Genomic DNA, 23,650 nt, shown 5'->3' with positions numbered 1-23,650 from the left:
TTTTAAATCATACCTAATTAAAGGAAGAGGAATTTGCAGAATAGCTTACACTTTGTCAATCACTACCTGGTTAATATGTGGCACAACAAACCCACTTGCATGTGGTTCCTTTAACCAGATCTTACAAAAGAATTGTAATATGAAATACATTTTCCATAAAGAAATAATAGTGATATCTCAAATAATAATCTAGTACATATTGAATGACAAGATTAACAACAATTTCATATATCAACAGCTTGTCATCCTCCGTAGTAGTAAATACAGAGGTTTCTGCCCCACAAATTCTCTTCCAGATTCTTTTAATTTGAATTTATTAAGCAAGGGCCGTGAACACATGAGAATTAGCCTTTTTGATGAACAGCAATGTGGTGTATGTCCATGTCCTTCAACATCACTGAACGCCCACAAGAATCACAGGGGGCAGTTCTAGACCCACAAATACTCTCATGCTCAGACAATCCTCTTAATCTGTCACGGACGTCCATGGCAGAATTTCCAGCTTGAACCATATCACCACAAAACCGGCATGGAATTAAACGCAAGGGGCATATTGAAGCTTGGTGCTCCACCTACCAAAAAAAGTCAATAATTTCTTCAGATAGATACATTTTTAATAATTTGCACATCTTTCATATGAATTTAGATTGAAAGATTTTATATTTCCTTTTATTGACTAAAGACATTAATTGAATCCTGACAATCAACAATAACCAGGACCACATTTGTTAATAATAAGATTAAAACTTTAATTCATAATTATTTAACTAAATTGGCAACAAAAGACAAACTAAATTTCTTGAGGTCCCTTCCACACCTTAATTAGGAATTAAAAAAAAAAACACACACTTCAAGAATTTCCATCTTCTCCTTCCATCTTCTCTCAAAGGAGGCAATGTCAAACATGCTCATTGAAAATATATTCATCTCATCAAACCTCTAATTCAAAAAGTTTTTGATAGGCAGGAACCCTAATCTCCAAAAGTATCAGAACATAAAACATTTTTTAATATGATAGATAGAAAATTCGAGATCCCTATCATTTGGGATGAGAATCGACAATAGGGGTATATATATATATATATATATATATATATATATATATATATATATATATATATATATATGAGGTAGGATCCTTTGACACCAGTGTCAAATTTAAAATTTGACACCTCATCTGAGAGCCATTAGATCAAAAAAGATTAACGGCTCTGATTTATAAGCATGTGACACCATTGATCTTTTTTGATCTAACGACTCTCAGATGAGGTGTCAAATTTAAAATTTGACACAGGTGTCAAAGGATCTGCCTATATATATATATATATATATATATATATATATATATATGGGTTTGATGTTTGTCATTTTAAATAACATAAGCTTGTCATTTTAAATGACATAAGCTATGTCATTTAAGGAGAGAGATAGACACAAGAAATGGAAATCATTGGAGAGAGAAAGTGGGTGTTTTTTTATAATTTAAATTTTAAATAAAAAATTTATTTTGTGTCTATCTCTCTCTCTTAAAATGACATAACTTTATGTCATTTAAAATGACAAACACTTTTCCCTATATATATATATTATTTATTAGCTAAATATCACATAGTTCTGCTTCCAAGCGGTTTGAAATTTAAGGTCCCATCATAATTTGCATGGCAGTCAATCAATAAAAACAATCTAATCTTGCAATGCTTCTAATTGTTGATTATTGTTATGTAATAAATACAGGGAACTGAATCTTACTGTTCACTGTTCAATTAGAAAGAGGAAATAGAAAAAAAAAAAAAAAAATTAAAAGAAAGAAAACAAGGTGGTTAGATACAAGGAGTCAGTCAAAAGCTACCATATTATTAAATGTATCGAATTGCAGAGGACTCAGAAAAGGCTTCAAACTAAACTCTTATCACTAGGTGTATGTTTGGTAACTAATATTTTTGGGGAAGTAGTCATTTTCTTTTTTCAAAAGCTCCCTCAAGAAGCTTTTAATTAAAAGCTGTTTTTCTTTTAAAATAAAATAAGCTAATCCAAACACCTTCCAACTTTTAGAAGTTTCCATCACGTCTGTTAGCTAACCTTAACAATTAAACTTCCATTCTTCTAAATTCTGTTTAAATCGACAAAAAAGAATTCCTAATAGAAAATTTTCTAGCACAATAATAACATACTATGCTTTCAACTGGAAACTGCATAATTATTCATTGCCTACTCAACATTGTTTGATAATCAAATTGAAATAAGATGAGGGATTTTGCAATTGATTATCCAAATTAAACACATACCTCAGCAAAATATAAACTCAGACAAAATGGCACCAAAAGAGCACAATAAAATAATGGATCACAGATGTTGAGAGACAGAAAGAAGAATACCAATGGGGAAAATAAAAAAGTAACAGAATACTAAAAATAATAGGTGTGACAAATGCAACTCACCATTTGCTCTTTCTCAAGGATTATTCCACAAGGGCAATGAATTGGCTCATGAAAAACTTTCATGTGCTTTTCCAATTCTACCTGCTGGAAAGCTTGACCACACCTGTCACAGTGAATGTGATTCTTGGACTCCTCGATCCTAAGAACAACTCCACAGCCTACATGCTGACAGACAACATTATGCCTGCTACAGTAAGCTTCATGCAGTGCAATAGTCCTAGTGGGTATGTAATGTTTGCAGTTCCTACACTGCTGAGTATCCATTTCTGCAGATGACATGGAAGATGATGCTTGTTGACCCACTTTTTGGTTGAAATTATCCTGGATCGTGACTGATATTTTGTACTTAGTCATTCCCTTAAAGCCATATATACCAATGCTGTACGTCCCTGCACCTAAATTTTTATCTTTAGAGCTAAGAATCAAAGTCTTTGAGCCAATATCATGGGAAGACCACTCATGCTGGTGCCGTGTAGGAAATATGACAGGATGTCTAGAAATGAAAAGATCAGTGTCTCCCCCATCTGTCTCTGATTCTAATTTTACCTCAACACTAGAATTCCCAGTAGAGATTTTCTCCCAAGTGCCATTGTCTATTGAAAATTTATAATACACAAACTTTCCTTCATCTACTGTTCCCGTTTGTGACGTCCCAAATACAACTGGCATTAAAACATGCTGATCAGTCTTTTCTGAGGACGTATCAGGATCAACTATGTCAACTTCAATATCTGTTTCTAAAACAGATACACTTGAAGAAGGTTTTAGCTCAAGCACCCTTAAGTTGTATGCAAGTTCTCCATAGTTTACTGTTAAAATGTCACCTTGAGAAAGAGTAGCATGCTGCCGAAGACTTGTTTCCAGGATAGCCTTATGATTTGGCAAATCAGAAAATCCTACTCTTTCAGGTTGAAGTTTTGCATAAGTCCCTTTTGGAAGCCAAACATAGCGGACTTCAACCAATGGAGATTTTGTAGCGCCTTCAGAAAATAAATTTTTCCATACATGAGGAGGAAGACCCACTGAACCTTCATCAGCAGTGAATTCTAAAACTCCTGAATGGGTGGTCCCCTGTTTCTCTTTATCAGCACCTTTAACGCCCGAAGAGCCTTCCTGATGAACTAACAACAACTGAAAGTACATGGGTCCCTTATCAAAGGCACCTTGATCAGACAATTCTGTGAAGCAAGAAAGAGGTAGTTTGATCTTATCTCCACTACCTTGATAAGGTACAGCTTCTAGTAAACGATAAAACACAATTCCTCTCCCAGCAAGTAGGTTTTCTTGCATATGTTGGTCAGCCTGAATTGAGCAAGGTCAATGAAGGGAATCATACATGTTAGAATATCTAAATCATATCCACTATTCTATCATAAATGTGTTTAAGAATCTTCTATGATCCCTTAGGAATGGTTTCCATATTTCATTATATTTCATGATTTGTTTCCTTGTTTAATTAGGATAAAGAGTATACATAGGGTTAGTGCTTTGTCTTTTGCAACACATCATATCACATCCTTCACACCAATATCGATATATTTTTCTTATTCTGAGTATTCCATTCCTCTCTTTTTTTATTCCTTCCCTACCTAAAACCCTACTTCAACAACACATTTATCATTTTCACATTAAAATCCTAGACAAAAGAAAGTAATTGCAGTCACAAATGTTGCATTGGAAGATACTGTAAACATTTGAATACATGGATTCACAAGTTTATCTTCTACAGTAGTGGGATTAAATAACAAAAGACTAAGTTTAAATATCATTTATGTAACAAAATGAAAACGAAAAAATTCACACCAGCTGGTTGGCAATTTTACAAGTGATTGTTGGTTTATTACAGATAAGAAACCATTCATAGACCTGTTTTTGATTAGCTTAATCTTTTTGAGTGATGGTTATTTGACATGGTATTGAATACTCTTTGACCAACTTATCAAGAGTTCAATACTTGATACACTGCCCATTGTTCTAGTCAAATTATATTTAGGCACAAGATAAGTTGAGCATATGACTGGTTTCAACCTAAAAGTGTTGTTGCTTGAAGGGTCATGATGCACCCTAGCACCCTAGCTGACTGAATTGGATCGGGTTTTCTATAATTTATTTCATAGTTTAGGGCTTTTTAATAATTGTTAATTATTTCCCTTTTTGTTATTTTTAGATTATGTTTGAGTGTGCGTTGATTGTGCATTATCTCCTTTGATTGCGCATGATTATAGTTATTTAATTTTTTGTTATTTTATTTTGCCTATTTAAGGCTTGGAAAACCCTATTATTATTCGGTTGTTTTTGGTTAAATAAAATTAAGAAAAGAGAAATAGTATTTTCTCGCAATTCTTGTTTCGTTCTTCTTTCTGTTTAACCAATTGGTTACTGCTTTGGCATTATTTGGTATCAGAGCTCTGGTTGTCACATAAATAGCTGAACAGAACAATAGCAGTCGAGGTCGTGGAAGACGAGGTTGAGGTGACGACAGTGGTAGAGGACGTGGTAACACCCTTAACGACGACGACGAACAACCACACATCGACGTGTGAAACAGCATAATTGTAGCAATGGCTGCTACAATGGCAGAACAAGGTAGACGAATTCAGGAGCTCGAACAACTGTTTGCCCAAATACAGTTGGACGAGTCAGATGAAGGATGAGAATCTGAAAGATCATTTCATGAGAAGGAAAGGAGATTCTGGAACTGGAACCAAGAGCGACGAGGACGAAGTCAACCTGAAAATCAATCATTTTTTGCTAATATTGGGGTGAAGATTAAGATCCCGGAATTCAAGGGACTACTCATCCTATGAGTTTATAGACGGGTTACACACCGTCGAAAGGGTCTTTGACATCAGAGACTTGACAGAAGACCAGAAGGTCTCGATCTCAGATGAATTTGATGAAGAGCAAGATGATGAGAATCCTATTATGGATGCTCCAGTTTATGATGAGTTCCCTATTTATGATAAGTATGATTAGGAGCAAAACAATGAGAATCCAGAGGTGGAAGAAATCTCTTATAGTGATTTCGGTGGAAAGTCAGTTATTAGAAATTCTAATATCTCTGACAAAGATGAAGTTCTACCCAAATATATCATGCAAAATGATCCTTCATTTAAGAAGTCTTTAATTTACAAGCAGTATTTTGAATTTAGTATTATGAATTTGGGGACAACGAGCATCACAACCTCACGATCCATGGAGATAAAGATTTAGCTTTTGGTAAAAGTTTAATTGGAGATCATCAAACAGTTTAATTCGAAGACTCGCAATATTTCTAGTTCCCAAGCAATTTAATTCGAATGCAGATGTAGGGAATTTGATAATATTGTACCAGAAGAGTTGTCACCTGGATTACCACCTGAAGAAGTTAATATCAATGAAGATGAAGCAGATTCGAGTGCGAATCTTTTCCTAGCAGGGGACGATGATGTACCCGAGCTGACTGACTTGGATTGAATTTTTCTATAATTTATTTCATAGTTTAGGGCTCTTCAATAATTGTTAATTAGTTTCCTTTTTTTATTGTTTCCTTTTTTTATTTTTAGATTATGTTTGAGTGTGCATTGATTGTGCGTTATCTCCTATGAGTAAACATGATTATAGTTATTTACTTTTTTGTTATTTTATTTCAAATATTTTATTTCGCGTATTTAAGGCTTTGAGAACCTGTTGTTATTCAGTTTTTTTGGTTAAATGAATTTAAGAAAAGAGAAATAATATTTTCTCGCAATTCATTATTCTTTGTGTTTAGTCAATTGGTTACTAGAGATGAAGCCAAGCCTAGACCAACGCCTAAGCATAAGCTTTTGTGTGAAATAGTTGCTTGTGTAAAGGGTAGAAAAGTGACTCACCATAAAAAAGATTACAAAAGTAGCAAATCAGGGAACATAAAATCAATGGTGATGCAGTATATAGACATCAAAAACATAAAGAAGGGATCTTTAACTTCCCCAGCCCAAGAAAACAAACTGAAGACATAAAAGATCGGTTTTTCAGTGAGATAATCATACTATAACATGTATGATCCTTGGAAAAGGCAGAAAGAATAAATTTGAATAGCAAACCAACCAAAAAGAAAAAGATGAAAATCTGTAAGGAACAATCTAAAGTTGGTCAATCTCTTATTTACAACAAAATATACGAGGAAATCAATCTCAAAGACGCAATGATCCTATAACAAGATTACCCTTCAGAAATCACGGCGTAGTAGTTAAAAATATTATATTGTTTACCAAAAAAAAAAAAAAAGAAACGAAAAAAGAAACGAAAAGGAAGAAGAAGAAAACGAAACAACAAAAAGAATGGATAGTAAGGAAAAGAGTAAAAAGGGGGTACCTTGAGTTGGGCTTCGGCTGCATCGATACGACGAGATCTTTGAGTAGCTTCGATGGCTTCCCTTTGCTTCCGAGCCTCTTCTTTGGCCTTCCTTTCCTTCTGCAGTTTCAATCTCGCTTTCTCCTTCCTCTCCCTCTGCTCTTTCTCTATCTTCTCTCTCGCTCTTCTCAGTTCAAAATCCATCTCTCTCTCTCTCTCTCGCTCGCGTTCGTGTTGATTAAGAAAACGAGTTGCGATTTGCTAATGAAATTCGAATACGCGAGTTGTCTCCTTATATTGTTATTGGTCACTCGTTTGTTTGGTTAGTTCTCCTATTCCACAAAGGTCTGGGCCTTTCTTACGGGCCCACGAGCCCAATGGTGGTTTCCATGTAGCCCTCTCTTTCTTTTTACTCGAGAAATAAAAAATTGACTTTGCTTCCGTTTCGTGACCAAAGAAACAAATTTGCGTTTAGTATCCTTGAGCTCGTTTTTCATATTAAGAAAAAATATGATTTAATTTCGTACCGTCACATTTATTAATAAATTTAGTTCACTTAAAAATTTGAAGACAAGTTATTTCAAAGGGTTTGTTTTTTCCGATGTTACTTTAGATAACTTTATCTAATGTTCATCAAAATGACGTCGTTTTGGGACGGAAATCATGGTATTTTTGTAATTTTAATTTATTTCAGGGTTATAATAGTCTTTGTCACTCTAATTTTTTAATTTTTCAACCCCAAAACGACGTCGTTTCGATGAACATTAGATAAAATTATCTAAAGTAACATCGGAAACTTTTTTCCCTACTTCAAATTGGTATATCTATAGTATAATTGTCAGCAGGTCTGGAGAAAACCCATGGCGAAGGACCATCATCAATAGGTTAAGCTACTCCAAATACACCAAGTGAGTCCGACACCACAAAGGACCTATGAACCCAATGACTTAAAGTTTTGGGTTAAGACGTGGGTTCGGACTCACTTGGTGTATTTGGAGTAGTTTAGTCTATTGGTGGGGTCCCCCGCTGGACCCGCCTGACAATGGTATCAGAGTCGGGTTGTGCTTGAGCTAGCCTGGTAAATGGCTAGGAGGCGGGTTGAGTATTTGGGCCCTGAGGTACTTGGTTGAGGAGGAACATATCAATGTTGGGTTGCACACTTGAGGAGGAGATTGTTGAGATATTCAACTATGATGAGTCCCAGGTTAATAATGGACTAAGTGAAGAGTATATAAGTGGAATGACTCATGAACTCAATGCCTTAAAGTTTTGGGTTAAGATGTGGTGTCAGAATCACTTGGTGTATTTGGCCTAGCTTAACCCATTGGTAACAGTCCCCCGCCACGGTCTTCTCCTTGAACCCGCATGACAATAGTTATACATAATTAGATTTAGAAAAAATAAATAAAGTATGCTATGACATAAAATAATTCTTATCTCATGCAATTCAAAAGGTAAGTTGAGAAATATTAAACCCTTACATTTAATAGACACCGAGTCCCAATTGATATTCCTGTGTATATGGAATCCACATAAAGTCATAATCACAAAACAAGAAGCAAATACATGGAATCAAAATGAAGATATAAAGAAATAAAAAAGAGAAGAAAACAAGGAGGTGGTGATTAAGGAAAAGATGGCGAGGCATGTGAGTAGTTGTCATGGAGAAGGGCTCGGGGATTGATAGTATGGTGCAACAGTGTATATTGTCTGAACGATGGTAAGAGCAAAAAGGAAGATGGCAGCAACAAGAGACACAATAGCCCAAGGGTTCCTGAAGTATGTTTGAATGAGATTGGCACGCCACTTGTTCCATGGTTTCTTGCAATAGTTGCTCATATTCATCAGCACCGCATCCAAGAATCCATGTTTATCCACAGTTATATCCTTAGTCAGTGAATTGAACAATTTTGCAACAGCTTTATCGCTCCCAAGAGCGTTGATTAGTATCCCTCTCCTGTTCAGAATTGCAGCGTCCGTTTCATTGTCGATGATGGTGTCAATGAAGGATATGTACGAGGTAATCTCATTCCCTGCTCCAACATGGAGACGCTCGAAGGCAATGAGGTTCAAGAACATGTACTCTGTGGCGTCGTCAACCACCATGGTTGGGAGCCTAAGCACCCCATGATCGAAGGAAACATCTCTGAGGCTGTGTGTTTTGCTTCTCTTGAACCGAATTCCAGCCTCGTGGAGCTCTATTGCTGAGCGAATGATCTCGTCCCCACGCTCCTCGCTATACCATGTTGGTTGCATTGGACGTCCTTCCTCGATTAGGCTTTTTCTGTACACATCCAATACGTGCACGCATTTCCCCATGCTTCGGTTTTCTTTGCTGCTTGCGTTGAAGAACTCGAGGATTAGCAAGTTCAACGACTCATCATCTTCCTGTCATGTAATATAAAATCATTTCGAATTGTTAATTAATTAGTTAGTATTTCATATCATGGCATGAGAGTTTATAAAACAAAGTGGTTTAGAGCTCGATCTACGTCTCCCCATTCTTTTAATAAAAATATCGAGATAAAATAGTTGATTTTGTACATCGATCACGCTTCAATCTGAAAAATGAAAAATCTCTCTTCACTAGGTGCTAAACGAATCAAGGGCCTTTCAGGACTTTTGGCACGACGACTCGTGAAAATCTGAGTTTACATGTCTAAAATTAGTTGTCGGAACCATGCTTAAACTTATATAAAAACTTGCTTAATAAAAAGGCCTCAGACTTTAATTCAAAAACTCGGCCTTAGAGACTCTCAGACTCTCATGATATACTAATTTTTTTTATTTTATATTTTTTATACTATTCATAATAGCCATCTCTCTCTCCTCAATCCATTTCACCCCATTTTATTGGTTAAATAAACTTTTTGAATGATTTTGTTCTATATTATGCTCTTTGGATATACATTGAATTTGTGAATCTTTTGTGAAATTATCAGTGTTGTGGATCATATATTTTGTTTGAATAAATTTTTGTTGTTTTTTTTTTTTTAAACAGGCTAATAGGCTAAAACAGATTTAAATAAGCCAGGCCACACCGCCACAGACCAATAATTATATTCATAACAGGTAACAAGTTATGTCAGACTAACACATTTAAATACAGACTTAGCCTTTTAAGACCAAAATTCAGCTCGGTTCGGCCCATTAACATCCCTACTCTTGACGACCTTAAAGAACGTGCTTGAGATTTGATATAAATATGGGTTTAAAATTTCTAAAATTACTTTAGAAAATTTTATCTAATATTTATTAAAATACACACATAAAAGTGTGTGAGATTCATATTTATTTTTCTATCTCTTCTCATCACATGAGTCCACATGAATCTCACATATTTTTTATGAGTATTTTGATGAACATTAAATAAGGTTATCTAAAATAACTTTAGAAACTTTAAATCATATAAATATATTCATATATCTTCACTGGAAGGACATGCTAAGTTCATGCATGATAAGCAATCCCTATTCCCTAATATTAATTAAGGGAAAACTTTTTCTCATGTTGCATGAGAATTCAACTCTCATGTTAGTGACTCTTCGATTTGCGTGCAAAGCTTTTCTTTTCTTTTTCTTTTTTTAATAAATATGGGGCCCACCACTAGTTGAGTCACTACATGAGAATTGAATTCTCATGCAACATGAGAAAATCAAATCCCATTAATTAACTAGCCAAATTATATATTTGCTTACTTTTACATAACCGAATGATTTAGCAAGTCAGTTATAAGCATGTAAAAGAATAGTAATGGATGAATTAATGACTCCAAACCCCCCAAAATCGGACTTGGATATAAAAAAAGGTTTTATAAGAGTTATGTCTTAGGAAAAGTGATTTTGTAATGTTATAAAGATTCGTTTTGCGTGCCTTAATTTTTTATTTATTTTTTTGTTTTAAAAAGTGTGGACCCCACAAAATGTTGTGAGAGTAGGAAAGTTTGTTGTGTTATGTTAAAGGATAAAACGAAAACCCATAAAAAAAATGACAATTACCTGGGTTTTGTCAGTTTCAAACTTAATCAATGTATGAAGAACCTTCATGGGGAGCTGATTCTCAAGCATAAGCATGTCACGCTTGATATATGGCATGACATATAGTTTCCCATGTTCACCAAAGACAGGATCATTGTCAGCATAGCCTTCCGGAGTACAAGTTCTACAGCTCGCTCTTAAAATCTCCAACATGAAACAGCCATCAACAATCATAACTTGCAGGAACCTTCTTGTGTCCTGCGTCCAAGTTGAATCAAGTGGCTTGTACGAGTCTTTCAAATCTTGCACCACTTGATCCATGCGTAGGAACAGCGACTGCAGGGGCGCCGGCTTTTTGGACCTCTTGAGGAAATGGAGCAGAGCTCGGTGCTTGTGCTCTTCCATGGCCTCCAAATGCACCTCGCCATGATGGTAAGGACCAAACGACACCGCTTGGGGTTTGTAGGCCTTATCATTCAGCTCGGTGACACGCGAGGGTACCTTGTAAATGGAATGCCTCTTCCACTGTTCCTTCTCAGATAGTGAAGGACCATCGCTCTTCAGTTCTTCATTGATTTGGACCACCCAATTCGTTTCATCCATCTATGCCAATTAGATTAGCTACTATAGAGACATGACATGACATTCTAGGCTATGCAGTTTGAATCTTATACTAGTCTTAATTATGTGCATGAAAGGTAATGGTGAAGTATCAACAGTCATAAGGATATAAATGTCTAATGTGAATCTTCTTTTTCACAAAATTAACATTCCTTCCTTGCAAACTTCTTGTTCGAATAAAAAAATATTTTTAAAAACATTATTATGCACACCCAAAATTAATAAATTGCAGCCAAAAGAAAGGGAGATGTTAATTTGATAAAAAGAAGATTCCAATTAGGCATTCGCTTATGAAAAAAAAATCAGTAAGTGCCAGTTATGAAGGAAGTCATGCATGGAAGAAGATGTTATTTTCATAGTTTTTTGTTATTTTCAGAGTTCTATGAATAGGAAGTCAACCATTTTTTAAAATTAGTCAACGCTAAGGCACTTGTTGGTTCTAAATTGGCTTCGTTATTGAGGATATCAGTGCCTAATTGGAATCTTCTTTTTAACAAAATTAACATTCCAAGGAGTATTTTTAAAAATATTATTATGCACAACCAAAATTAATAAATTGCAGCGAAAAGAAAGGGAGATGTTAATTTTGTTAAAAAGAATATTCCACTTAGGCATTGATATTTGATATACTTATGACAGCTTATGAATGTTAATATTTTACAATTGCTTTTCACGCACATAATTAAGACTAGTATAAGATTCAAAATGTTTATCAACGTTCATAAGTTGTCATAATAGCAATGCCGAATTGGAAACTTCTTTTTAACAAAATTAAAATTCCTTCCTTGCTAACTTAATTTTTCTTGGTACGTAGCTTCTCACCCTTACTATTCTTGTATGAAGAAAAGAATATGTACTCCTGTCACCAGTCATTTAAAACTCAATTATTAAGGATTGGAGAATTATATATTATGGGAATGGATCCTCTCACGTGCAGAAGTAGTCATGTGGTCATATTATTTGATCACAACTACTCATTGAAAAATTATACATTTTTTTCTCTTTTATCTCATTATCAATGAGTAGTTGTGATCAAATAATATGATCACTTCTCCACATGAGAAGATCCATTCTCATATATTATTGAACGCATATTTAAACCAACATGAAAATGCGATAAGGTGATTTAAAAATAAAAGAAATAAAAAGAATATTTTAGAAAGCAAAGAGTAACTACATTTTAGAGATATGTAAAGGATAAGGAACTCAATGTTTATAGTATCACATGGTGCCAAAAAAATTAATTTATTACTTTTTTAATAAAAAATTACGAATAAGTTGTCGTTTTGCAAAAAATTACGAATCTATAGCACCCAAACACGCCCACATGGGGCGTGTTCTGATGGAGAGAGACACGCCCATGTGGGGCGTGAGCTTGTGAAAGAAACACGCCCAAGGTAGGGCGTGTGTGGCAGGATAGAGACACGCCAACGATAGGGCGTGAGCTATGAAGCAAACACGGCAAAGGAAGGGTGTGTTCCAGGAGAGAGACACGCCCACGATAGGGCGTGTTATCCGTGGTGTATATAAATCCGTTTTTCACTTTTTTACCTCATTTCCACCCTCCCATCCTCTCTCTAAACCTCCTCCTCCTCCTTCTCTCTAAATTTCTTTTGGAGGATTTTGCGCAGCGAAGCTCTGTCTCTCTCTCATGTAAGTCCCTATTTATTGTTTTTTTTATTAACAGCAATTAATATATGATAGTTATTAGCGACTTAGATAATTGTTAGGGGGTTAGAAAAATATTTGTGACTTTATTTAATTGTTAGGGGGTTAGAAAAATATTTGTGACTTTATTTAATTGTTAGGGGGGTTAGAAAAATATTAGTGACCTATGTAAGATTGTGATGTGACTTATATATTATATGGACTTACAAATTAATTAGTTACTTCTAATTTGGTATATGTTGGTTTTATGACTTATTTACACACTTAGAAATTAGTTTGTCACAATTAATTTTTTTTTATGAATGACACTTGCAAACATATTGACCTTTCAATTAACCACATTATAATTAGGGTTAAAGACGAATGAATAACGTATGCAATATTAATTTAAATTGAATTTGAATTAATATTTGTATTGAAATATATTGATAGAATAATGTAATGTTAAATGAATTAATTGTCAATGATGTTAATGTAATTGAAATTAATATAACAATTGAAGTTATTAGTTAAATGCTATTTAATTAAGTGCAATTAAATTTTATTTAGTGTAAATTAATATAATATCAATACTAATTTGGGTACATCTTTTTCATCTGTAGTAGTTTCTATTATGGCCCATTCGTCTTCATCAGAGTCCTCGCGCTCTGGATCCGATGGTGATCTTGAGCCATCCGATCCTTGTACGCATGTACTTCCTGGTCCATATAGGTGGGAGGTACTCCGTAAGAGGACACAGCGCAGTCACGTATCACAAGTTGTGTGGAACGAGGATACGGTTAGGGGGTTAAAGACGAGGCGAGGGAAACTTCAGGGGGGACCCCATCACGATGATATACCAGATGTTGTCGCTGACTATTTGACACAGGCTGGGTTCATACACGTGGCACGTATGAGTCATGTTCAGGTATGTAATGTTCAAATAGCTTAATTAAATTACCGTATGTGGACTTTGTATAATTGTTGTTTTTCCTTCAGATCGATACCCCCTTGATATCTGCTTTGGTTGAGCGTTGGAGACCGGAGACACACACATTTCATATGACGCAGGGAGAGATGACCGTTACATTACAGGACGTGGCTGGTATACTTGGTTTGCCTACTGACGGGCAGGCAGTTACCGGATCTACAGCGTTGGATTGGATTGCTATGTGTGAGGAGGTTTTTGGGACTGCCCCAGTTACGGGCACAGACATTCACGGAGGCGATCTACGTATATCTTACTTAGACAAGATATACGCTGATTGGTTTACAGTAGCACACAATCCAGAGGAGGTGAGGCGTTACACCAAGGCACACATTTTGCGGCTATTAGGCTCATGGTTAGTGTGTGACAGATCAGGTGGGAGCAAAATTGCTTGTCGTTACGTTCCACTGCTTGCAGGGGACTTTACCGACATTGGCAGATACAGTTGGGGGTTTGCGGTTCTCGCCCATCTCTTTAGACATTTATGTGTGGCAACAAACCCGCGGACTGTAAATCTGGGTGGTTGTCACGTATTACTGCAGATATGGGCTTGGATTAGATTCCCCCCCATTGCACCACCTATCATGCAGCCTACCCACCTGGAGTGGCATTTTGGTCACAGGTATATTTTATTAACTCATATTGACTAATTTATTACATGTTCATTTGTTGAATGAGTATGATAATGGTTTACACATTCCATTACAGGTTTAATTCCCTACCTCCCTTTAAGCCACATGAGCAGTCTTGGTATCGGGCAAACCTTGACACGCTTTATAGAGACGAGGTTTGTGATATCTATTATTAATTGTTTTTTATTTATTTACATATTATAGCCTTCAATTTGTCATTTCTAAATCGTTGATTAAAATTGCTTGCAACATGTCGCAGACAAAACACATGAAATGCATGGGGTGGCTGCCATAGGGGATTATTTTCAACAGCCGATAATATGCTAACATGCCGGTCTGAAATTAGACATATATTATCCGCTTGAGTGACGTGCTGACGAAGATTGGCAAGGAAGTATGACCAAGCCTCCAATGTCTCACCCTCAACAACGGCAAATGCAAGTGGCACACATTCATTATTACCATCTTGAGCTGTGGCAATCAATAACTTTCCCTTATATTTCCCGTATAGATGAGTGCCATCAATTTGTATCATTGGTTTGCAAAATTTAAATGCCTCGCAACATTGTCTGAAAGTCCAGAAACAACGAACAAATACACGTTTTCCAGAAACCAACTGCCCCCCAACAAAACAATCCTTTGTTTGAATATTGTAAAAAGAACCTGGTGAAAAACGAAGCATATATTCACACCAGTTGGGTAAAAATGCATAGGACTCCTCCCAATCACCATATAACATTGCCATTGCTTTCTGCTTCGCATACCATGCTTTTCGATATGAAACTTTGAATCCATATGAATGCGTTATCCTCTCCTGAACGAGCGAAATGGCCACTGAAGGTTCCTTTTTTATCATCTCTGAATCACAAAAGCTGAATATAAACATTAACAGAACAACAGGTATATCAACTGCAATTTTAATCAGCTTTTTAATTTGAAATTACGTACCTACTACAAGTGCTGCAATAACGTCAGAATCAAGTTGTCGATGATCTTGAGAAATATGGTCATTCAAGCAATTGTGCTTCCCACCCCATTTCGTCACCTTCCAATTTTCACCATACGTTGGTTTAATTACCCTGACCCTCCACGGGCAACCTTGGACGTGTGCACAACATTTAATGCTTAATTTTGTGGGAGTGCTCTCAACCACAATTGCTTCTTGATGCTCCTTCATGAGGTAGCGCTTGATTGCCATCTGAGCCTCTTTTTTGGATGTAAATTGTTGGTTAACAAACAACTTTTCTCCTAATTGCCAAGGACCCTGGATTGAACCCGAACTCTGCGTCCATGATTGTGCCTCACTCGGATAATCCCAATCAATATATGTGTAATGTGGAATTTCTGACCAAAAAGGATCAACAGGTGCATCGCCTACATGTACTACATAATAATAATAATAGAATTGAATTATTTTCTTAATCAAAAATTGCAACAACCAAACTGTCAGTATATTAATTGATAGCATACCTTCAGGATGTTCTGGTACTTGACTCGATGTTGTGCCATGATGTACAACGATACGAGACTCCCCCAAATCATGCACTGGTTGAAGTTCAGTACCAGACCTGCCACATTCTTCGTCATTGTCCGATGCACTCGCATCCTCTAAAAGAAGACGATCCTCTATTGCAATATTTTCCTCATCATCTTCGTCATACTCCTCATCCATAACCCAAGTAGGGTCATGTTCATCTTCCTCAGACATGTTAACAGCAGGAACAACAGGAACAACATATGATGATGCATTAAGAGGAGAAGTAGACCTAACTGACCTCATTGGTATGACAACTTCCTCCGCGGTTGTAGTATCCACATACAACTCTAAGAAATCCTTTCTACACTGGTTCAAGAACTCTTCCATTACCATATCGATGTCTTCGTCATCGACCACTTGCAAGCTAATGTATTGTTCACGTTGCCATAACCTTGCCGTGACAAGAGTGATCAATTGGTTGTCTTGAAGACATAATTTTTGACGTATTTTTTGATGCAGCTCAGCAACCGTTGAGTTTCGTTTAATACGTGATGGCCTTTTCTCCCCTACAAAAATAACACCACGACGACCTTCTTCTTTCCTACCGTTAAAATATAGAACGGCACGAATAGTATCAGAATTCGCACTCATTTTTAAAAACAAAATTTTAAAAGATAAAACAAAATATGAGTAAACAAGTGCAAACTATCAGAGAGTTTAGCATAACAATGACAGAATTGTGAAGAGTGTGTAGGGGGGTGGGTGTTTAAATAGCAGTCAGTTTAGTCACTCACGCCCATATTTGGGCGTGTCAACCCACTGAACACGCCTTATCTTAGGCGTGACCACACACGCCCTACGTAGGGCGTGTTTCCTTCACAAGCTCACGCCCCATATGGGCGTGTCTCTCTCCATCAGAACACGCCTCATGTGGGCGTGTTTGGGTGCTATAGATTCGTAATTTTCTGCAAAACGACAACTTATTCGTAATTTTTTATTAAAAAAGTATTAAATTAATTTTTTTGCCATCACATGGTTCAACTCTGACAAAGTACTTTTGATTCTATTGCTATGCTCTTGGGGGGAAAAGATACGAGGAGTATGCCATTTTATTATTTCACCTTTTTAAAAAAAAAGAAATTTACGTGCTTGGAAGAATTTTTGAGAAAAAAAAAATTGATAACACAATTTTTTTTTCTATTTACTGTTAGATCAAAATCTCAAGAGGAGAGACAAAAGATGAATGTAATTAATTGAGATTTTGAATTAATTGTATTGGACATAAATCAAGTGGAGTAGGTATCAGAAAAAGGTAAGCATAATATCTCAAGAGGGGAGACAAAGGGTGAATAATGGTATTTGACATAAACAGGTAGAGTAGACATGAAAAATAAATAAATATAATATCTTATCTCAAACTAATATATTGCAAAGAAATACCTCATTGTATTTTTGCTCAATTTCTCATTAAATTTTTAGTGGAAACTAATTCATAACATGATTTTCCAAGTAATCTATTTGTAGTAAAAGTAGTTTTTTTTTTTTTTCAAATTCTGTGATAAAAGATTGCATATTTTTCGAATAAGAATGCTATTAAATGTTCTTGAAAGAAAAATTCATTGGCAATTATTAAAAAATATCCCTGTGTTCAGATAAAGTATATATAGGGTTTAAACCAGAAATGAAATTTATTTAAAATGATTAAAATAAAATAACTTGTTTGAATTCTTTACAAAAGAAAATCAAATGTCCCCGAGGATTTTTATCGAGTAATTTTAGATTAAAAAAATGAAACATTGAAAATTCCACCAAAAAAGATGTAATTTGCGGAAATAGTGTAACATCTCGGCGCTGACGAGGGCGGGGAGTGATTGCCGGTGCAAAAGGGCATGGACAAGGAGCGGATTTCCAGCGGGGGTTACATGAGCGAATGAATTGAATCGACACCCGAAAGAGAGGGATTCCAAAGACTGTGCAGTTATGAGACTGCACAGTTTGGGGTAGCTTAAAAGAATTAATTGGAGTAATCTATACTAACAAGATGCATGACCTTCCTGGGAAGTTTTTCCAGGAAGTGTGAGAGTGAGGAAAAAACGCACTGATATCGTTAGAGATAGGTTATTCTATCTACTTTTTTTTCTGCCTACTTTTGCCTATCACTTTCCAACACCTTTAGATCATAATCTTAATTAACATTTATGTTTCTCTTTTCTTTTTAGTTTTTGATCTAACGATGTTGGAGAAGGATAGACAAAGATAGGTAGAAATTTTTTTTGTAAAATTCCTTTCTTTTCATTGTGGTTTATTGTCGTTCATCATGAAAATAGTAACAACACCCACGAGTCCACGACTTTTTGGCCATTTTGGAAATTAAAATTAGAGATGCATCAATTTGGTTATAAAACCCCAACTTCATTCATGTACAAAAGTACAAATCCTTTATGTGCTTCTGAAAGTTATTGAAAACATGATATAATATGGCAGACTACATTCATCTAACTGAAAGTAGATTTATGAGAGTTTGATTCTCGTAGGAAGTGTCATCCTCGCAATCCTCATTAGGTGATGAAAGTGTCATAAGAGCAACAACTATAGATCTCATACTTGGGCGTAGTAGTGGATTATCTCCTGTACAAGCTCTTCCAAGTTGGGCAATCTACAATTCAAACAATCACCATATTTTAAGTTCTATCAAATGTGAAAATCTAACCCCAAACCCACAAAAGAAAACTAGTAACAACTCTGCTTATGGACTATGTTAATTTCAAAAGGCTATTCCACATATGCAAAAGTTTGCTTTTTTATTTTTATTTTTTTGTTGGGGAGTGGGGGATTTAGAAAGAGTAAAGATAACATTCAAATTATTTTCAGAGAAATGCTTGCACCTTAAGAACTGAATCAATTGGATAGTTTTCTTCAAGCCTAGGATCTACCAGTTTGCGAAGACCATCTAAAGGATCACTCTGATTAAGAGCTTCTTCAAACTGCAATATAAAACAAGTCAAGGTAACTTTACTTATGGAGACTGTTGACTGGAATTAAAATGTACATGTACATTTGTGAACTTAGAGTGCTTTGTTTGTAAATATGGTCATGAAAAGGGAAATCTAGATTCTAGACTCACCAAAGTTACAAGACCCTTTGATTCAGCAACGGATTCACCTGTCTTCAGAACAGCATTTTTTGCAGATATAAGTTCATAAAGAACAACTCCAAAAGCATATACATCAATTTTTGGAGAAATGACACCATATTGAGCATATCTGCAGAAAAACCAGGAAAAGTTCAGGTTCACTTGATTATATGTTCTCAAAATTTATTTTGATTTTACTAATTAATCATAAAAAATGCTATTTTGTTAAGCTGGTGCTTCACTGAAAGATTGCCAGCTTGTAACAACATAAGAGTACACATACTTTCCTATAAGGGTGACATTCGTATCATTTAATTAATACAACAACAAAACAAATCATACTCTGGTGGCATGTATCCAAATGTTCCCACAAGACGAGTGTGAAGTGTGGAGCCTCCAACTTCAATAAGTTTGGTCAAACCAAAATCTGCAACCTGAATTAAAAAAGCTTACATAGTTCAGTTAATCTCAAAGAAGAAATGGAATATCAGGATTTGGAGTGTGGATCATGAAGATTGGTAACCTTTCCACGGAAGTTTTTGTCTATTAATATATTTGCAGACTTTACATCACGATGGATATACACAGGCACAGTGTGCTCCTGAATATATTCAAGGCCTCTCGCTGAATCTAGAGCAATTTGTACTCGGGTAGACCATGTTAATGGGTCTCTACCTGGAATCATGTTATCATCATTGTTAGTTGTTTGACAATAATGTAATATCACAGGAGAAGACCATTGCTGTATACTTATCTCACCTGTACCATGCAAATATTGGCCTAAGTTTCCATTGTCAATATATTCATATACAAGGAAAAGAGATCCCTCCACGCAATATCCAATCAAGCGCACCTATGATTATCATAAAAGGTAGGTAGATTTAGAACTTACTTTGAATTGTTTATGCAAAAATAACCCCATTGACACAATAATACACACAATTAAATAAAAATTGGAACTATTTGATATTTTCAAAATTCAAAAAGCATTTGGTACTTTTTCATTAAGTAACTATAGAATAGTAGTAAATGCTATTTTTTATTTCTTAACATGCTTTATGTTGTTTGAAGAAAGTTTTACCAGATTCAAGTGATGAACGTGTGTTAAGACCTTCAACTCACAGAGAAATTCTGTTGATGCTTGTACGTCCATCTTCTTAATTGCTGTTTTCTGTATAAAATGAATTATTTGAGACAGGTTTTTCATGAATTGAGTGTAAAAAGTAAATAGTCAACCTGAAGTGGCATAAAAAGCAGAAACTTGCCTATCCACCCTTAAGAACATTATCAAACCGGGGAAGAATCTGTTTATAAATTTTTTTTACAAATTACACTAAATCTGACCGTTCATACATTCTCGATTGAAGTACGACCGGTCAGACACAGTGTAATTTGTAAGAATTTGAAAACAAAAAATTTGTAAATATAACCTTTCCCTATCAAATATGTAAAAACAATGCTACATATATTTTTCTGTTCAATGAAACTACGTATACTCATGTGGCTCCTTACCTCGCCTCTCAGTTCTGCATAATAGACGACTCCAAATCCACCTTGACCAATTTTATTATCCAAGCTAAAGTTATTTGTAGCCTTGGCTAGTTCTTGATACGAGAACTCCATTGATTTTACCACCATAATCCCTGTAAGGCCAGCAGCACTAGCAGAACCAGGCCCAGTGGATCCTGAAGTTTCATAGTCTGCACTACTAGAGGCTTTACACCCCGAAGAAAAAGAAAAATCAGCAAGTGCCATCACGTCAATTTAGCTATTGCATTTCAAATTTTAGGAATATGAAAATATACCAGTACCATCTTGAGTTGAAAGCGCCATAGAATATTCTGTAGGCAATTTAGCTTTCTCTCCATCCTTTTTCTGGAAGTATCTAACATATATACAAATTACTAATAATAGAAGCCCGCATATTCCTGCTATAGGTACTCCAACAGCAATACCCCAATTTAGACCTGCTTATATAGAAGCAAATTTAAGCTCCATTCTCATCTTTACGTGAACATTATGCTGAAAATAGTCATCATATAGCCAACTCAATGAAGTTAGAGGGCCAAACCTGTTCTGCAAGAGGGAAAAGAAAATGCAAGTTAAAAAGATAGAACAACAATGTTCAGTTCTATGTGCATTCAGCATGAAAGGCGAGACTATTAAAGTTACCCACCTGGGATACAAGGGAACATAGACTCCATTTTTATCTGGGAAGTTAAAAGAGAGATAAAACATTAGGCAAATGCATAAATACCAAATACTTTGAAGGAAACTAAATGGGTAACTTAACCTTCAATATATTTGAATGAACTCTAGCTGATATGTACAACATAATTTGATCAGAACAGCAAAACATGATGGGAAAACGAACATACCTCTTCCTGGAATGAAAACAATCCCACTCTCTTTGCTGAAATTGACACCAGGATTGTAATTCTGGAGCAACTCTGCTTCAAGATTAGTTTCGTTTGCAATATTTTGCATATTATCCCCAGGCCTGAGCGGATATGTAATAAACAGCCCATAATCCTCCGAAATTTGGGTGTTCCCACAAGAACAATTGACAGTGACATTAAGCTTGGCATTAAGGGTTATATCATTTGGGTCATAGCTGTTGAACCTTTGCAAAAGCTCAACTGTTGTAAGATTGGCATAATACATTTTGGCAATCAAATCATAGGTGTCTCCTGCAGCATATGAGTACTCAAACACATGCCCCAGAAATTCACCATCTATACAGTCACATGGGAATGGAATATTGAGTCTCTCAAGGGATAGCGCTTCACCATTGAATATTTTGTCTTTATTGTAGCTGGTTATAACATCAGAATTTGACACAATATTTGATTGCATAAAGCGCGTTATATTGTTTTTGAGTGAAACTGTAGGCATGACATAGTAGGAAGCTAAAGCTAAATCACACCCCTTCATACACTTGGATTCCACATTGAAACAAACATACTCCAGCAACAGAAACAACAACAGTAAACCATTTTCGAGTTTCATTGTATCACGAAGAGCAAACCAAAATGGATGCAGAGAGTAACACAGCAAAAAAAGAAACCCAAATCAGAAAACTGGATTTCTAGGACTCTCTATATCCGGGCATCACAAGTTTTATCATATATAATCATATTCATTTTTTTTTTCTCTTGAAACTAATGTCACACTTCCTCTCCTAATTAATAGACTATAGAATTTTATATGGAAAATGACTCTCAAACATAAAAATATAGTGATGAACTCTTGATTGTAAGTGAATGTATCATAAACTGAAAATTCATATGCACACGCTTTTGCTGTTTTAGGAAAAAACACCTGATAGGTTTATACAGCTAATAGTTTGAACGAGAATGTGGAGGGAACACAGTAACAGTTGGCTAGAATAATTGAAGTTGACTTGCATTCATTTATTTATTTATTTTGGAGATATTATAATCGATTTATTGTTTCAAGACTAGTCCAATTCGAATTAAAGTTTCAAACACTTCAAAAAATGATACCGCGGAGGATTAAATTCATGAGCTGTCATCGTTTTTAATGTCATTTATTTATTTATGGGAAAAGTATTTATCATTTTAAATGACATAATACTCTATCCTTTTAAGAGAGAGACAGACACAGAAAAAAATATTTAAATTTTAAATTAAAAAAACCCACCCACTTTCTCTCTCTCATTGTTGAGATATATAGTCCCACATTGGTTGTATGTGCAACTAATGTGAAGTTTATAAGGTCTTGGGCACTCCCACCCTTTGAGCTAGCTTTTGGGGTGATGTATTTCCAAGGTTCTTTACACCCATGATTTCTATTTTCTGTGTCTTTCTCTCTTAAAATGACATAACTTATGTCATTTAAAATGACAAACAACAAACCATTTATTTATATACTTACTAGGTAGCAACTTGCTTGTCATTTATAGAGGTCATATTTGGTGTACTTTGAATAATTTTTTTGGCATGTAGGGACACAAAACGACGAGGGAATCTTGTTGATTGCACATTGTTGGCTTTTTTTAATCCTTTGCACCCGAAATGCCAATCCTGTCGGCAACTTCGCAACCACTTCGAATTGTGTCCTCTCATGATTCTAACAAGCTACAAACAATTTTCCATTTTAAATTTTGAGGCATGCTTGTGCAGATATGCTAGTGATATGGGGATATCATATTTCGTTGACTTAATTCTCATAAAAAAACAAAAAGGAATCTACGTGATAACACCAGTTGCATATAGTTGAACATTTCAGTTTAATTTGATTTTTAATTTTAAGTAACATAATAAGAGACAAGAGGTAGCTTTGCTTGGTGTCATCCACGCCTCAACAAGATAAGAAGATGACAAATAATAAATTAATTGATTGACATGTTTTTATTGCAACTAATATAAATTTTTTGATCTATATAATTTTAGAGTAAACA

At 35.3% G+C, this 23,650-nt stretch overlaps 4 protein-coding genes across 4 annotated transcripts; 1 reads left to right on the top strand and 3 right to left on the bottom strand.

Moving 5' to 3' along the window:
• Window positions 1–15: 15 nt before the first annotated feature.
• On the bottom strand, window positions 16–6,984 carry LOC133285072 (uncharacterized). Its single transcript, XM_061482227.1, has 3 exons — window positions 6,774–6,984; window positions 2,439–3,740; window positions 16–572 (listed from the first exon to the last, which is right to left on the bottom strand). Exons 1-3 carry the CDS (start codon window positions 6,954–6,956, stop codon window positions 345–347), a joined length of 1,713 nt encoding a protein of 570 aa, XP_061338211.1. The 5' UTR covers window positions 6,957–6,984; the 3' UTR covers window positions 16–344.
• A 1,427-nt stretch (window positions 6,985–8,411) lies between these two features.
• On the bottom strand, window positions 8,412–11,332 carry LOC133285056 (UPF0481 protein At3g47200-like). Its single transcript, XM_061482212.1, has 2 exons — window positions 10,751–11,332; window positions 8,412–9,140 (listed from the first exon to the last, which is right to left on the bottom strand). The coding sequence occupies exons 1-2, from the start codon at window positions 11,330–11,332 to the stop codon at window positions 8,412–8,414; spliced, it is 1,311 nt and encodes a 436-aa protein (XP_061338196.1).
• Window positions 11,333–13,631: 2,299 nt separating this feature from the next.
• On the top strand, window positions 13,632–14,793 carry LOC133285055 (protein MAIN-LIKE 2-like). The gene is made up of 3 exons (XM_061482211.1): window positions 13,632–13,925; window positions 13,997–14,607; window positions 14,694–14,793. Exons 1-3 carry the CDS (start codon window positions 13,632–13,634, stop codon window positions 14,791–14,793), a joined length of 1,005 nt encoding a protein of 334 aa, XP_061338195.1.
• A 3,792-nt stretch (window positions 14,794–18,585) lies between these two features.
• LOC133285031 (lysM domain receptor-like kinase 3) lies at window positions 18,586–22,236 on the bottom strand. The gene is made up of 12 exons (XM_061482179.1): window positions 21,606–22,236; window positions 21,404–21,437; window positions 21,299–21,303; window positions 21,033–21,194; window positions 20,740–20,942; window positions 20,309–20,398; window positions 19,987–20,080; window positions 19,751–19,902; window positions 19,570–19,661; window positions 19,219–19,357; window positions 18,980–19,078; window positions 18,586–18,750 (listed from the first exon to the last, which is right to left on the bottom strand). Exons 1-12 carry the CDS (start codon window positions 22,234–22,236, stop codon window positions 18,586–18,588), a joined length of 1,866 nt encoding a protein of 621 aa, XP_061338163.1.
• Window positions 22,237–23,650: the final 1,414 nt, after the last annotated feature.

Source organism: Gastrolobium bilobum, unplaced genomic scaffold (genome assembly GCF_033153095.1).
Source record: "Gastrolobium bilobum isolate Gb01-03AN ecotype WA unplaced genomic scaffold, APGP_CSIRO_Gbil_v1 utg32371, whole genome shotgun sequence".
Lineage (NCBI taxonomy): Eukaryota > Viridiplantae > Streptophyta > Magnoliopsida > Fabales > Fabaceae > Gastrolobium > Gastrolobium bilobum.
The sequence above is the reverse complement of the archived record's forward strand: the minus strand, read 5'-3'. Positions and strand labels throughout refer to the sequence as shown.

Coding starts and splice junctions, on each gene's coding strand:
- LOC133285031 (XM_061482179.1), bottom strand. CDS start 22,236: ATGAAACTCGAAAATGGTTTACTGTTGTTGTTTCTGTTGCTGGAGTAT. Junction 21,438..21,605: donor TGTTTTCATTCCAGGAAGAG/GTATGTTCGTTT, acceptor TTAACTTCCCAG/ATAAAAATGGAGTCTATGTT. Junction 19,903..19,986: donor CCAATATTTGCATGGTACAG/GTGAGATAAGTA, acceptor ACATGATTCCAG/GTAGAGACCCATTAACATGG.
- LOC133285072 (XM_061482227.1), bottom strand. CDS start 6,956: ATGGATTTTGAACTGAGAAGAGCGAGAGAGAAGATAGAGAAAGAGCAG. Junction 3,741..6,773: donor CAGCCGAAGCCCAACTCAAG/GTACCCCCTTTT, acceptor TGCTCAATTCAG/GCTGACCAACATATGCAAGA. Junction 573..2,438: donor TCCTTGAGAAAGAGCAAATG/GTGAGTTGCATT, acceptor TTTTTTTGGTAG/GTGGAGCACCAAGCTTCAAT.
- LOC133285056 (XM_061482212.1), bottom strand. CDS start 11,332: ATGGATGAAACGAATTGGGTGGTCCAAATCAATGAAGAACTGAAGAGC. Junction 9,141..10,750: donor TTGAAACTGACAAAACCCAG/GTAATTGTCATT, acceptor ATTACATGACAG/GAAGATGATGAGTCGTTGAA.
- LOC133285055 (XM_061482211.1), top strand. CDS start 13,632: ATGGCCCATTCGTCTTCATCAGAGTCCTCGCGCTCTGGATCCGATGGT. Junction 13,926..13,996: donor CACGTATGAGTCATGTTCAG/GTATGTAATGTT, acceptor TTTTTCCTTCAG/ATCGATACCCCCTTGATATC. Junction 14,608..14,693: donor GAGTGGCATTTTGGTCACAG/GTATATTTTATT, acceptor ATTCCATTACAG/GTTTAATTCCCTACCTCCCT.